General features: G+C 42.0%; 1 protein-coding gene across 1 annotated transcript in view; it reads left to right on the top strand.

Annotated features, from left to right (window-relative positions):
• LOC115098742 (glypican-5-like) overlaps positions 1 to 16,716 on the top strand; it is a 1,173,655-nt gene that overhangs the window by 859,932 nt on the left and 297,007 nt on the right. The window contains exon 6 of the mRNA XM_029615616.1: positions 160 to 311. Within this exon, the coding sequence (XP_029471476.1) occupies positions 160 to 237 (78 nt within the window). The 3' untranslated portion in view covers positions 238 to 311. The remainder of the gene's footprint in view (positions 1 to 159; positions 312 to 16,716) is intronic.

The following is a 16,716-nucleotide window of genomic DNA, read 5'->3' on the forward strand; positions in this document are numbered from 1 at the left end:
TTGAAGGCACCTGCATTAAGTGCCACTGTGACTTATAATATCTCAGAATCTAATTCCAAATAAAAATGTTTTTAGCTACTGCTTGCAATCCATGAAACTTGCAAAATTATTAAGTCATGTAAATTTACTAAACCTCAACATTACTTACTTATTTTTCAGATGGAAACAGAGAAGAAAAAATCAAAATCAGAGAGGTTTGCTCTAGAGATGGTGGGAGTGGATATGGAAAAAAAATGAAGAAATTGAATCAAGTGGTGATTGTGATGATGAGGATGGATGCCAGGGATCAGGTGACAAAATTAAAAGAACAGGTAAGGGTGACGTGCATGTTTAGAACTGATAAAGGGGTTTCTTGAAATGAGATATGTGTCTAGTTGAAAATAATTATTTAATTTCTCATTCCTGGCAGAAATTATCTATTGCCCTGCCTGTCTTTCTGTCTGTGTGTCAGTCCATATGCAGGGATCAATACCACTCTCTGAGGACAGATGTTAATGAAATTTGGTTGGATAGATTTTTTACTAAGATTTAATCTAATCTAAAAAAAATGGCATTTATATTTCTACTTGTATCCAGAATATCCAAGTTCAAAGTGGATTACAAAGTGAAAAAAAATAATTTTACAATGTCAATATAAGCCAAAGAAAACATCTCAAAATATATACATCAAGAAAATAAGCCTATATAATATAAAATGTACTTATCCAAACACAATAACATACAAGAAAACAATATAATCAGCATCAAAACATAATACAAAATAAGATATCAGATCCTATCAAAATCAGGTAACATCATGATAGCAGTAATAATCCAATCAGCCTTTCCTAAGGGAAGTGAATTAAACTGAAAAACTCTAAGTTGGTGAATGAAAAGCCAGTTCTTTCTTGCAAAATAAAGATAATTATTTTTGAGTCTAAGTTTAGTTAAGAAATCATTCTAGAGTGGAGGTGCCTTAGCATAAAAAGTTCTCTCCCTAGAGCTGATCAACTAAATGTATGAGCACTTGGAAGAGCCAGTCAGTATTCTTGACTAGAGCGAATGAGTCGACAGCATAACCTGGCACTTGATCACTCACTCCACTCAGTACTCTGAAAACAATGGTTTAGAATCATTAAAGTGATACAGCATTGAATTGGAAGCCAGTGTAAATGGAACAACAATGGTGTGGTCCTGTCCCATCCTTTTCTTTCTCAAGATAATCTTGGCTGCAGTGTTTTTGGTCAATTGTAGTCTGATCAGCTGCTTCCCTGGAATCTCCAAGAAAATAACATTACAGTAGTCTGGATGAGACAACATTACTAGTTGCATAATATTTCTGTTACAACTGATGTAATAAAGACTGAATACAAATTAAGGTATGCTTTCTAAACTGTTGAGCTGATCTGATCAGTTATTATTAATAAAAAACAACCCAAAACTGCTCCAAGACTACATACTTTAAGGCAAGGGACTATGTAATCCCCACCTAATTCCAAGTTTGCCTTGAAAGAAAAAGACTCAGATTTTCCTATCCTCAGTAGTTCTTTCTTATCTGGATTCAGCCTTACTCTGCTAGCTTGCATCTACCTATTGATTACTACCATAACATCACATACAGTCTAATAGAAACTCAAGAGAAATAATAAAAGGAAAAAAATGTATATCATCAGTGTAGCTATTTTTTAATATAGCAACCTACATCCCAAATACATTAAATAAAATACAGGAGAAACCTTCTGAAATCCCATAGTCTAAAAACCAGTGTTCCAAAAAGGTCCCAGCAAATTTAACTCTGTTGCCAACCAGTAGGAAATGAGGAAAACTAAAGAGCTAAGATACCTCTAATTTTTAAATCATTCAATCTTTTTAAGTAAAAGAGCACATATCAACTATATCAAATGTTGCTGACAACACAAACTAAAGAAGAACTCCCGAGCCACCATTTTACCAAGATAGTCTAAAATAATCTAATAAAGCCAACATTTATTATATCTATTTATTTATATTTAATACTATTATATGCCATTAGTCTGTAATACATTCATAACAGTTTATTGAGTGATAAAACATGATTAACATAAATATTCATAACTAAAAACAACTAATAGAAAATAAATAGTAATGTTAGCCAACTAAAATATTCTAATAGAATAGTACAGTAAGATAAAATAAAAGCATTAATATAATAAAACAATAATAATAACATAAAAGCAATTAAGTAAAACTTAAGAGAACTAAAATGGATCATAATTTCAAGAGTGTGTCATAGCTGCTAATTCAGATGTTGTACGCCTTTTTTAAAGAGCCAGGTTTTTAATGATTCTTGAAGACTTTAAGGTCTTTTTTGTGTCCTGAGTTCGCATGGTAATTGATTCCATAATTTTGGGCCTGCTATTGAGAAGGATCTTTCTCTTACTTCTGTTAAATGAGCCAACTGAATGGATAGATCTGATAGTAACCCTTTATTGGCTGACCTTAAGTTTCTTTCTGGGTGTGAAGGTGAAGCGAGGCATTAAGCCATTCAATATTGTCATGATATATGGATTAATGAATTAAGCATAAAACTTTATAATCTATTATATAATTGATAGGTAGCCAATGTAGGTTGATAAGTGTAGGTGTGATGTGATCATATTTTTTACCACCACAAAGGACTCTTGCAGTTGTTGTTCTGTAAAATCTGAAGAGATCGGATGTTTAGAGGAATGGTAGACCAAGTAATAGAGAGTTATAATAATCGAGACTAGAAAATATTAATGATTGTAAAATGGTTTCAAAGTCATGAATTCTAGTAGTGATTTTAGCCGTTTTTTGAACATGGAGTTATAATATCCTTACTTGATTTTATGGTTTATTGTCGACTAAGTTAAGGCCTGGATTTATCAAAATGCGGGTAAATATCGCATGCAATGGGAAAAGGGGCATGTTTTAATGGTAATAAGGAGTTTATCACAATTTGCGCTAATACCTATGTGAAGAGCTAAGTTACCGCAAATTGTGTGTAGGGGGTTAGGGGCCACTTTGACATTCAATGTGAGACGTACGAACAGAACAGTGCTCTCTTGTGATCATAGAGTCCATCAAGCTAGGTTGAGAGAACATTGCACAAATCTCATCTTTGGGTGACTTTTCCTCACTCTGAGGGTCATCAAATGATCACAAGAGAGCACTGTTCTGTTCGTATGTCTCACATGAATGTCAAAGTGGCCCCCTAACCCCCTACACTAATACCTAAACCTCACCTCAAGTTACTAGGTGGGCCTCCCATAGAGATATAAAAACCTATCTAGGGTGATTGGCATTATGGTTAGGTTCTCTCTCTCTCTTCTCTCTTTCTCATAGCTAGGTGGGAGCTTTAAACCAGCATCCACAAAAAATTCACAACAGGTGATACAGCTTAACATTCCTGAAAAAGTTGTAGCTAAATCAGCATTATAGCTGTGCAATAGGGCTTACAAAACAGTAAACTGCCCCTAACTCCTCCTCTTTTTTTCGATTTGCATCGCACCATACGATATGGTGCTATCACATACATTAAGGCATTTTTGCATGCGTTAAGGGCTTATCGCATGCATTAATGGCACTTTTTGCATGTGATAAGCCTTAACACATGTGAAAATGCCTTAGTGCATTTTGATAATGAGGGGGTAAAATTTGTTTATCTAGCATAATCCCAAAATCTCTAACTTGGGCTGCAGCATTATCTGCATAAAATTAGTCTTAAATTGGAAGTTTTTGTCTAAGATAGCTTTTCTGCTGAACAAGATAATTTCATTTTTTTGATGGTTGAGAATTAATTTCATGTGTGATAAAAGCAGTCTAATAGAGGAGAGATAGAGTTCAACTAATTTAAGAGTTTTGGCCAATGAGTCTTTGATAGTAATCCAAAAGTGGAACATGATCTGCGTATATGAAATGAGAATACCTAATCCAGTAAGAGTTTACAAAGGGGCAAAAGATAGGTGTTAAACAGGGTCGCTGAGAGTGAGGATCCCTGGGGAACCCCAGTGTCGGAAGCAATTTTAAAGACATTTTTGAGTTTAATTAGACTTTGGAAGTATCGATCGGAGAGAAAAGATTTGAACCAGGAGAGAACGATTCCATTTATTCCAATATTGATTAATCTTTGCAGTAAGATGGAATGGTCCACAGTGTCAAAGGTTGCGGACAGATCTAAAAGAATAAGCAGATAAGAAGTACCATAGTCATAGCCCTAGGACAGTATCAGAAAGAGCTAGTAACAGGGTTTCAGAGATAAATATTTTCTAAATCCATGCTGTGAGGGAAAGAGAATATTATTTGAGTCTAGATAATCTGACAATTATTTTTTAACTACATTTTCAATGATTTTAGCAAGGAAAGGGAAATTGAGAACGGGTCTGAGATTAATGAGATCAAAGGATCTTTCTTGTTATTTTTAAGTATTGGCTTGACATTGCACTTTTAATGGAAGGGGCATAAATCCTTCTGATAAAGAAAAGTTAACTATATTGGTAATAATAGGAAGAATCAGGTCTGAAACAGGTTTTAAGAACGTTAAGGAGAATGGATCCCAAGGATGGATAGCTGGTTTAAGATGAGATAAGATTGATGACATTTCTAAAGAACTAGCCGGTTCAAAAGGTAGACCAGGCAATGGAGGGATCTCCTGCCTGGTACTGAATATTTTTCTCCAACCAAATTATGAACAATCTAAAAGCTTATGCAGTTCAAGAAAGTCTTGAAGTCGAATAGCCATCATATGCTTGACTAACTTAATTAAAAAAGAAAGATTGGATATGGAGCCTAATAAAAAAGGATCTAAAATTAGTATTTTGACTATAGGGACCAATACTGCAGATTTCAAGCTATCCAGAACACATCTCTTATTTAAGGTAGATTGCAAAAAAATAGTCAAAAACAAAACCAACCTCTCATTCATATCTGACAAGTGTCCAAATCAAAATGTCCTTTAGCACATGAAATCATTTCATCAAAATCCATCCATAAGTTCTTCTGGGCATGAAAAACATTGGATATGATAGAGGTCTTTAAGATCATGAGAGGTCTTGAACGAGTAGATGTGAATCGGTTATTTACACTTTCGAATAATAGAAGGACTAGGGGGCATTCCATGAAGTTAACAAGTAGCACATTTAAGACTAATCGGAGAAAATTCTTTTTCACTCAACGCACAATAAAGCTCTGGAATTTGTTGCCAGAGGATGTAGTTAGTGTAGCTGGGTTCAAAAAAGGTTTGGATAAGTTCTTGGAGAAGTCCATTAACCACTATTAATCAAGTTTACTTAGGGAATAGCCACTGCTATTAATTGCATCAGTAGCATGGGATCTTCTTAGTGTCTGGGTAATTTCCAGGTTCTTGTGGCCTGGTTTGGCCTCTGTTGGGAACAGGATGCTGGGCTTGATGGACCCTTGGTCTGACCCAGCATGGGAATTTCTTATGTTCTTATGGATTCAGTTAGCAAAAACTCATTTGTCAAATGAAGATCCATCCTATTTTAAATGTCTGATTTTTTAAACAATTTTTTTTTTTTTTAGAAACTTGAGCCAATTTTTCATAATTTAGCGAGGAAACAGTCAGATCAGCCTTAGCTGATGTACTTTCTAAAAGACTATTTATAATTAAAAACAATTCACAAGAACAATCTTACCTTTAAGACTAAATTTATATAATCTTTCTTTGCCTCAAGAATCTTAGATTTACCTTTGATTTCCAAACAGCTTTATCATCAGTTTTCTGAATGCTACCACTTTCATTCTGAAGGACCATAGTCTGTCTTTAAGAATCCAAATACCATTCTGAAACTTTTCTAATAGCAGAATTCTTTAGCTTGATAGTGCCACTTATCAATTGGAATAATTAAAAAAGAGTGTCATTAAGGGCCTTATTTTCCAATATCGCATTGGTAACGCATTAGGGGCGTTACCAATGCAAATGAGGCTTCTTTCGTGCAGTGGGGAAAAATCGCGTGTGGCGATGTTTTCGCCATTCACGAAAACATTAGCACCGCACGCGATGTTTTCCCAGTGCACGATGATTCTTTCATCGCAGTGCACGATAGTCCCAGACAGCCTGTTTCAGGAGGGAGGGAGGGAGAGAGAGAGAGAGAGAGAGAGAGAGAGAGAGAGAGAGAGAGAGAGAGAGAGAGAGAGAGAGAGAGAGAGAGAGAGAGACTTACTATAGTGCCTATGCCCTAGACAGGTATTTTAATCCCTATGGGAGGGCCACCTACTAACTCGGGGTGGGGATTAGGTATGAGCGTCGGGGGTTGGGGGCCACTTTCGCATTCCACATGAGACCTACGGACAGAACAGTGGTCTCTAGTGCAGATTTGCTGGCTGTCGGAGTGAGGACGCTCACTCCAAGAAGTGGTTTGGGCAACGTTCTCTCTACCTAGCTTGATGGACACTCTACCTGGGCAACAACATGCTAGGTGGAGAGAATGTTGGCCAAATCTCCGCTTGGAGTGAGCGTCCTCACTCCGACGGCCAGCAAATCTGCACTAGAGACCACTGTTCAGTCCGTAGGTCTCATGTGGAATGCGAAAGTGGCCCCCAACCCCCGACGCTCATACCTAATCCCCACCCCGAGTTAGTAGGTGGCCCTCCCATAGGGGTAAAATACCTATGTAGGGCATAGGCACTATAGTAAGTCTCTCTCTCTCTCTCTCTCTCTCTCTCTCTCTCTCTCTCTCTCTCTCTCTCTCTCTCTCTCTCTCTCTCTATCTCTCTCTCTCTCTCTCTCTCGAGGTATCGTGGATGGTGATACTCCTTTTCTGGCCCGTAGCGCAGTCCATAACGCGAGGTTGGAGTTGTAGTTATTAGCCACACTAACACTGCGGCTGTTTCGATACACAGGTTCCCGCTTTACATATGCTCCGCCCCCTGAATACCAAATGACTAATTTGTTAACGCGATTTGCGAATTTATTGCATGCGGTAAAGTGCTTGGAAAATGAGGCCCTAAGTAACTAAACTATCCAAGAGTTCAATAGGAAGACACAAGGAAATTTCTTCCAAAAAGTGAGTATCATTAATTTTTCCCCCAGAGAGTACCTTAATAAATTTTGGTTTATTAACAATCAAACTATTAGGAGGTCAATCTTCAGACATAGCCAGCTAATGAACTCCTAGATTCATCAAATTGCTATGTATCTTAGTAGGCGGTGTCCCACTATCACGAAGGTGTGTAGCTAGCCAAGATAGTAGGGTCCCTATCTCAAAAGCACATTGTGGCTTCATGGTGCATTCTTTTGGGTAATGGCCAAACACCGCAATTTGGACCCTTGGCTAGTGGCCTTTTAACGCAATGGCAGCCCTAATCTCATGGGACCACCGTAGTCTTAAAGGGTTGCTGGCCACCCAGAAATTACCCATGGCCAAATGGGATGATTGTTAACCCCTGTTTCAACCTGGAGCTACTGGTCGAGGTGGCCCTGACTCTCCCAAAATAAAAATAAAGTGTATAGTAAGCACGTGGCAGCAGCAATGGACCCCTGCCCCCTCCCCCCAATTCCATTAGCATAGTCCTCTCTTCCTCCAGTCCCCAATTAGCTCAGCCTCCCTTGCCCTCCCACCGGTCCTTCAATTCCATTACCATAGATCCACAACCCCCACCAATTCCATTACCATAGTCTGCCCACCCTCCACAATTGGCTCAGCCCCTCCCCTCCCTTTGACCCCTTAATTCCATTAACATAGTCACCCCTCCCCCTGTCACAGATATGCATTACCATAGACCCCCCTCCAGCTAATCCCCCCCCCCTCTGATTGGCTCAGCTGCCCACCCCTGGTCCTCCCAATTCCATTACCATAGTCCCCCTTGCACCTGACCCCACAATTGAATTACCATTGTCCCCCCTCCCCCAGCCCCCCGATTGACTCAACCCCCCTCCCCCGGCCCCTCGTCCATTACTATAATCCCTCATTTCCTGATACTTCCAATTCTATTACCATAGACTCCCCTCCCCTCTACCCCTGATATACATTACCATGGTCCACCCCTCCCCCCCAAGCCCCAATTGCATTATCATAGTCCCCCTCCACCTGTCCCCCTGATTGGCTCAGCCCCACCACTCACCCCCCGAGAACCATATACTCCTTTACTTTCTACAGGATCCCGTGTCAGGGATGGGTGAACCCTCATGCCTGAGTCTGATCCCTGGATCTTACTCCAGTCACATGGCTGTGGTAAGGTGAGGTCAGCTCCATTTTGGAAAATGGCGGTGAGTGAGACAGGTGCAAGGGTGCACCCCTCCCCACTGCAGGATCCTGGAGAAGGTAAAGGGGTCTATGGCTCTTAGAGGGCAGGGGGTGGGGGCTTGCCAGTTGGGGGGGACCGGGGGAGAGCAGACTATGGTAATGCATAACAGGGGGAGACTATGGTAATGCATATCAGAGGGGGAGAGGGGAGGGGGATGAGACAATCAGGTGGTCTGGGGAAGTGGGGAATATGGTAATGCAACTCGGGGGCAGGGGAGGAGGGGCACGGGGAAGGGGGGCTATGGTAATGCAATTGGGGGGCGAGGGGGAGGTGATCTGAGCCAATTGGGGGACCAGGGGGAGGTGGGATATTAGTAGTTGAATCATTGGGGCCAAAGTGGGGACTAAGCCATTTGGGGGACCAGGAGGAAGCGGGGGATTATGATAATGGAAACAGTGGTGGAGGGGCTGCCACACTCTTACTATATACTTTTTTTGGAGGGGGAGCTGATGCAGCCTTGACCAGTGGCCCCAGGTTGAAACAGGGGACAGTAATGACCCCTGCTCAATCTCCCCATTTGACCACTTTTCCCCCCCCCCCCTGCCGCTTTAAAAGTGCAGCGAGAGCCTTCAACCTGCTTTGGGATCCTGGTCCTCCCGCCACACTTCTAACACATGCCAGGAAGGTGTAGTTATTTTATCGGAACTGACTACCTTCTTAATCAACCACAATAAAATATTAGCATAGAATTGCCTAGTAATGACCTTCTTTGCATGCATTCACATTATTCATGCATGCAGATTGGATGCAGAGAAGATCATTGTAATAGGGGAAGGTATCTGGGCGGGGACCTGCAAAATATCATGTGTATTGCATGTTATATGCAATATAAAGCATGTTAGAGCCTTTTATCACATGTTGAGGCCCTAAAACATTTTGATAAATGACCCTGTAAGTTAGCCGGATAAGATTTATCTGGCTTACTTAGCTGGGAAATTCAGTGGTGTGGTCATGCCGCTGAATGTAGCCTGATAAATTTAAAAGTTAGCCAGATAAGATAACCAGCTAACTTTAGACCTGCTCAATAGCAGGGGATGGGGGCGAAGGGGGGGGGGGGGGCAGGCCTGCGAAAGGCTGCAGCCGTTCGCACGGCGGCGGTGCAATTTTGCCGGCCGTAGTGCGGCCAGCTGCAGCCTTTCATGCAAATAGCACTACCATAAAAGGTGGCGCTATTCGCCACGCTACTGCTGGCGAGAATGTTCCTAAAATTATCGCTGGCTGCAGTGCCACGGCCGACTCCTCCCCCTCCCCCTCCCCGCCCCAACTCCTCCCCTCCAGCTAATTAACATCATATCGCACACAAAACAGCCCTTTTCACGTGCAAAAGGGGTTTAGCGCACGCAATAAACCTTTAGTAAATAACCCCCAAGTTAGACATTCCATATCAGTAAGCCAAATTTAAGCAATTAAAAATAATTCTGGGTTAAAGTCAGATATTAGATCATAAATAAGTGAGACCTTGATATTCACAGAAAGTTAACATACAGGCATTTAAACTTCTTAGCAGTGCTAGAAGTAAAATGTGATGTGTGATTTAAAGAAAACAGAAATCATGGGTTTCTTAATCTTATTAGAAAAAAACACCTCCCCTTAATTCACCCTGGCTAAACTTTCCCATTCCAGTGACTACTAGAATATATGAAAAGAGAGATGAAACGTCAGCATGATTATCAGGAAAAAGCTGAATTAAAGAATGTGAAGTATTATACCTAAATTATGGAATGTGGTAGGTTTTAACTTCTCTCTCTAAACCTATAAAAAAACAGGAATAGGCCAAGGGACTACACATTCAGGATCGAACAGCATATATTTTTTTTAATGTTTAATAAACTTTTATTAAGAAAAAACATAACAAGTACAATATTTTTATCTGGTAGCAATTTCCAGTTCCATTATATTAAGTGTCATTGCCAAGCTAGCAAAACAAAAGATAACGGTAACTAGTAAATGACCTAAAAGAACTTGCCTCTTATCAACTTAGCCTTCACCCTATTTCCCTGCCCCCACCCCCCCTCTTCATAGATATAGAGCATCTTCTTTAAGCTTGTCAGAAACTATTTGAAGTCCTAGTGTTTGCATTCATTGATCGAGAAGATTCTGAGCCTAGGGCTCCACTGTGTCTTGGTTCATACTATAGGTCATTCTCTCACCCAGTGACTAACTTGTTAAGATACATATTCTATGTTTATTTATACACTGTAGCAATGAGTTTATATTCAGATCCAAGATCTGGTAAAAAGTCTTTATAGCCTTCTCATCTTTTCCTTTTTTGAACAGTATTTCATAAAAAATGAACTCCCTAAAATGACAAAATCCAACATGATGTTTACACTGGTAAAACCTGAAGCAACAATGGAATCAGGAGAAGGGAGGCCCTGCAGAAGAAAAACCTCCACAAAACAAATCTAAGCTCCAAGGTCTCCAAGAGTCTCAATAGGGTGCACTCATCTTACTCGAAATGCTGGCATGATCTACCTGGCAGTTTCTACTTGAAGATAAAAACTCTTCTCTGATGATATTAGGTGGAGCATGTCGGGTGAAGGAGGGAGGGGAGCTCACAGAGCTGAGAGCTGACAACAGGTTCTGGTTATGCTGGAGCAGATGGATCCAGTTTCATTCACAGCATGCCATCCAGATACCTGTGTACAAATGGATGGACAGATAGGGGTAGATTTTGAAAGGATTGCGAGTGTAAGATACGCGTTCAACCCCTGAAAACCCTCCCCTGCCTCCCCCTGCGCGTGCCGAGCCTATTTTGCATAGGCTCGGCAGCGCGCCCAAGCCCCTGGATGTGCGTAAGTCCCTGGGTTTGAAAAAAAATGGGCGTTCCAGGGGCGGGGCCTAGGTGGGGCACCGGCCTGGGGGCATTCCGTGGGTGGGACCAAGGCCTCCGGAACAGCCACCAGGCCGGGGGATGGAGAGCCGGCGCGTGCAAGTTATGCCTGCCCGGAGGCAGCCGTGACTTCTTCAATAAAGGTCAGGGGGGTTTAGTTAGGGCTGGGGGGTGGGTTAGATAGGGGAAGCTGCGGGGAGGGGGGTGGAAGGAAAGTTCCCTCCAAGGCCACACTGATTTCGGAGCGGCCTTGGAGGGAACGGAGGCAGGCTGCTCAGCTTGGCGCGCACAGGTTGCACAATTGTGCACCCCCCTGCGCACGCCGACCGTGGATTTTATAACATGCGCGCGCATGTTATAAAATCTGGCCCATAGTGGGGCTAAGCCAGGAGGAAGTGTGTGCATGGTGGTTGCTAGTGGAGCTGGGTGTAAGATAGGCTGGCTACCAGAGCCTAACCTGCTCTTGGTGTGATTGTGCCAATTAGCACCACAAGCATTTTCACATTTTACTAGCTGGAACTTATTGACAGTGTTGATATTGTAAATCATGAGATCAGCACATCAAGCCAGTCCTCGAGCTTTGAAAATGATTGTAGTTCTGGCTGGCACTACCAAACAGCATCCAACAAGGAAAGGACAAGGGAAAAATGGGAATTATTAGAAAGAGAATGGCAAATAAAATAGTGGATGTCATAATGCCTCTGTATCGCTCCATGGTGAGACCGCAGCTTGAATATTGTGCAATTCTGGTCACCACATCTCAAAAAAGATATAGTTGCACTGGAGAAAGTGCATAGAAGGCAGACCAAAATAAGGGGCATGGAGCAGCTCCCCTATGAGGAAAGGCTAAAGAGGTTAGGGCTGTTCAGTTTGGAGAAGAGATGACTGAGGGGGGATATGATACAGGTCTACAAAATCATGAAAGGACTTGAGCAGGTTAATGTAAATTGGTTATTTACTCTTTCAGATAATAGAAGGACTAGGAGGCACTCCATGAAGTTAGAAATTAGCTTATTTAAAACAAGTTGAAGAAAATTCTTTTTTACTCAGTACATAGTTAAGCTCTGGAATTCATTGCCAGAGAATATGGTTATGACAGTTAGTGTAACTGGGTTTAAAAATGCTTTGGATAAGTCCCTAGAGGAAAAATCAATAAACTGCTATTAATCAATAAGGAATAGTAGCTTGAGATCTTTTTAATGTTTGCACACTTGCCAGGTACTTGTGACTTGGATTGGCCACTGTTGGAAACAGGTTGCTGGCTTGATGGACTCTTGGTCTGACCCAATATGTCAAATATTATTTTATGTTCTTATAGCGTTGGGCCCACAGTAGTCAATGCAAGGGTTTAAAGAGCCATCCTTTTTCCCCACGAAGAAGAAGCCTGTCCCGGCAGGCAATGAGGAAGGGTGAATGAACCCTCTATCCATCTTTTCTTTAATATATGTGGAAATAGCCTTGGTTTTGGATGTGGAAAGTGGGTAGACTCTACCCCTGGTGGGAACTTTTCCTGGAATAAAATCTATAGGACAGTCGTAGGAGCGATATGGAGGCATGATCTCCGACTTCTGTTTACTAAAAACATCAGCATACTCGGAGTACTGCATTGGCAGGCCTGGTAGCTCTATGGTGACTGTCCATACAAAGTGCATGACAGGAGACACCTTGGCAAGACATTGTTCATGACAGCAGGAGCTCCATCTGGCGAGCTGCAGAGTACCCCAGTTGATGTGGGACTGATGTAGCATGAACCAAGTTAGGCCCAAGATATCTTCATTGGCCACTCTCGGCAGCACATTGAGGCTGAACTGCTCACTGTGTAGGAGGCCAGTCTGCATAGTGAGTGGAAAAGTAGCATCCATAAACCAATGAAATTGTAAGAACTGTGTCCAGTGGAAAGTTTGGAATCCCATAATGACATACCAAGGACTCATGGATAAAACTGCCTCCTGTGCCAGTATCGAGAGAGGCCTAGGTGTCCACATGATTGTCCCCACATGAGAGCTGTAGAGGGACTAGAATTTGGGGAGAGGTATGTTGTCTGCCTAGGTTGCCCTTTTCCACCAAACCTAGGTCCTAGAGTTCCCCGGCTTGGCTGGGCAATCGTTCGCAAAGTGCCCAAGTACTGCACATTATAAGCACAAGTTGAGGCATCTCTGCTTTTTTTCCACAGATAACTTGAGGCAGTCTTACTTGCATAACCTCTTCTGATACAGGTGCTGAATCAGGCAGTGATTTGGATACCACTGGGCACTGGAAGTTAGGAGCAAGGCAGATGGGGTGCTGAGCAAAACCTCTGTCTCGAGTCTGTTCTTGGAATCTGAGGTCCAGGTGTATAGCCGAACTGATGAGACTCTCCAATGTATCAGGTAGATCCCAGCCAGCCTGCTCATTTTTAATATGCTCTGACAGTCCTTGCTTGAAGATTGCTATTAAGCTGTCACTGCCTCATTGCAGTTCAGGTGCTAGCATACAAAAATGAACCATGTTCTCTCCAACAGACCGGGAGCCTTGTCTGATCTGAAGAAGTTCTGTGGCCATGGATGACTTTTGACCGGGCTCATCAAAAATTAAACAAAACTCCCTCAGGACATTTTTCAGATTCCCCAAGGAGCATGCCATCTGTCTCCCAGAGGGGTAAAGCCCAGGCTAGGGTGGAATCACCCAGCTAGGACAAGTTATAGATAATCTTGGTGCAATTGGATAGGAAGAGAGGTGCTTGTAATTTGAATTGCATCCAACATTGGTTCAAGAAGCTTTTACATTTGGTGGGATCCCCCCTCATATCTTGGAGATGGAGGAATATCAAACATGGAGGTAGTAAGCCATACCGAAGATGTCAGAGCTGGGTGCCACAGGAGCTGTACAGGCAGCTATGTCCTGAAAATAAATTGCCATAGTATTCAATTAGTCTTCCTGCAGATATAGCTGGTTAGCTAGCCCAGCTATGGTGGAGGCCTGGGACAAGCCTGCCAAGGTCATGGCCTCCGCAAGCTATAATAAGCGGCATAGCCCTTTGAGCTGCAGTGTAATTGACACAGCCTCGTAGGCAAACCTATGAGGCCTAAGCTGACAGCTAGCAAATGCCCTGTAGCAGAACAGTCTGGAGCTTTACCTCTACCAGCTGCCTCCCGGGCAGGTTGATCCCTTGGGTTCTAGCAGCTGACAAGACTTAGATGGGTCCCTAGCGTGGAGGAGAGAGTGAGAGTCCAAGGGCACACAGGGCAACAAGTTGGATTTACGGAAACAGGCCAAGGGTCAGAGTAGCAGCAGAAAAATATGGTCAGGTCCAAGCAAATGGTTAGTCCAGGTGGCAGGCAAATGTGGTCAGGTCCAGGTGGCAGGCAAACATGGTCAGGTCCAAGCAAGAGGTTGATACTAAGAGATCTGGCCGGAATGAATGAAGAGACATGAAGGTATTGCATGAGACAAGGAGAGAACGAGGCTAGGCAAGACAGGCTGGATGAGACCAGCAGGAAGAACAGGAACCAGAAATGCAAGACAAAGAGGAACCAGAAGTCAGGGCAAACAGGAACCAGGAATTTGAGAGCAATGCATACTGCTGATGTAGGACACTCATTGCTATGGCATCATGGCAGCATTCTGGGGAGCCTTGTATGCGAGGAGACGGTGATGTCATCAAAGGGTGATATAGGGACGTTTCCCACTGCAGCCCCTTTAGGTCCTGTGTTGAAACAGGGAGATGGCAATGTCTGTTTGCTGGCAGTGTTCCCACTGCGAGAGGGCCCTGTCGTTGTTGGAGGTGAGTGAGAGCTCGCGGGCGTTTCCCATATGCTGCCAATTATATCAAGTATGATATTGCAAGTGTGAACTTTTGCATCTTGTCTACTTTAGTTTCTAGGTGCAGTAATTTAAAAAAAAATACAAAATAAAATAAAAAAGCAACATTGTAGTGTATATTATAAGCTACGCAGAATATTGAATAATTTCCTACTCTAACATATAACAGGGCATATGTAGGAATGTGCAGTCTTCAACCAAGCAGCCATTACACCAATGTCTAGTTTTAACAAATGAAGAGGCACTACCACTAGGGATGCCAACTGGCTCCAGATTTTCAGGACAGGTTAACCCAGTCCAGGTTTTACTCCCCTACATGCTGTTACTTATAGTCTTGCTTTTCTTATAGATATCAGAATAAGTTCCAGTATGCAATGGGGTAAAGCCAGGACAGGATCATCCTATCCTGAAAGTCTGGAGCCAGCTGGCAACTCTAATCATCACAAGTTTTTGTTGTACTTTCTTTGTATAATTTAAAATGATAATATAGACATTTTACTACTGAAAAGATAGCTCTTCGAATTGTATCTAGAATTCTCCTATGATAATGATGCTGTGAGCTACTGAAAAGAATGATGAAAGTGCAGCCTAGATAGATGAGATTAAAAATGAAGAATTGTCAGGTATCTGAAATTGCTATTGCTTGGTCACCATGAATAGTACAATACCTCTTCTTATTTCTGACCCACTCAAATATCTGAACAGTAAAGCACTTTGAAATATTATGTGCTAGGTAAGGCAGCGCCTAGCAAAATGCTGAGGATACTTTACTCCGAGGAACTCTGATCCTTCTGATTAAGGACTTCTGAGAATATAGAGGAGGATAATTAGTTAGCCCTCTTCAGCTCGCTATCCAGTGTCTCATTAACTACAAGTATGCGTGAAGTAGAAGACTGATTTCACGGGTATACAATTTTTTAGAAGTTGTCTGCTTCAGTGATAAAATGTGCCAGTTATTATTGATGTTGATGTGCTTAATTCAAATATGACAATTAAACAAGCTGATTGAGTACTTGTTGCCATGATATTTAAGTTTTTATATTTTATGTCTATTTCGTAGATAGTAGAATTTTAATCATAAATTATAAACTTAGGCCTTTTAGTGTATTTAAGGTTACATAATATTTCATCTGCCCTGTTTATGAGTTATTTAAAAAATTAAATCAGCATAAGGATTATAGAAATAAAATTTACTCTGAAACAAAAGGCCAAAAGGTGAATTTTAAAAGAGATGCCCACCCCAAAAAGCACAGAGGTGCATGCATCTGGTACATGTGCACCTCTGATCAATTTTTCCAACCTGCCACACACACGCACAAGTACCTCTGCGCGAAAGTCTCGCATCGAGTGAAAAAGGAGCAGAGTGGAGGCAGGGCATGGGTGTCCTGCGGCGGGGCCCAGAGATATACACGAATGTGGCGCAGCGGATGTGCCGTGTGTCCAGTTCATTTCAGTGCAAATTTACTTCTGTTACTGATCACGAGTAAGTTGCACTAAAACTATTTTTAGCCATATGTGAAGTGCTTGAGGGGTTTGGGCAAAATAGGGGATATGCAGGCTAAAGAACAGGGGGGGGGGTCTTGATGACCTAGATATAGGCTGGGCAAACTGAAGGTCAAAATGGTTGAACTGGTCATTTTCTTCACGCACGTCTGTCATAAAGTTTCCTCACTTGGGCCTATAAATGCCGATAATTCCCAGCTATTCGTGTAAATGGTTAGAATTATGACCACGCGTACACACGCAAGGTCTATTTTATAACATGTTCGCGTGCTTGCACACAGATATAAGATTTCAGCCTCTGTGGCCAATTGCCATATACACGTAAATATAGGCGG

Source organism: Rhinatrema bivittatum, chromosome 9 (genome assembly GCF_901001135.1).
Source record: "Rhinatrema bivittatum chromosome 9, aRhiBiv1.1, whole genome shotgun sequence".
Taxonomy (NCBI): domain Eukaryota; kingdom Metazoa; phylum Chordata; class Amphibia; order Gymnophiona; family Rhinatrematidae; genus Rhinatrema; species Rhinatrema bivittatum.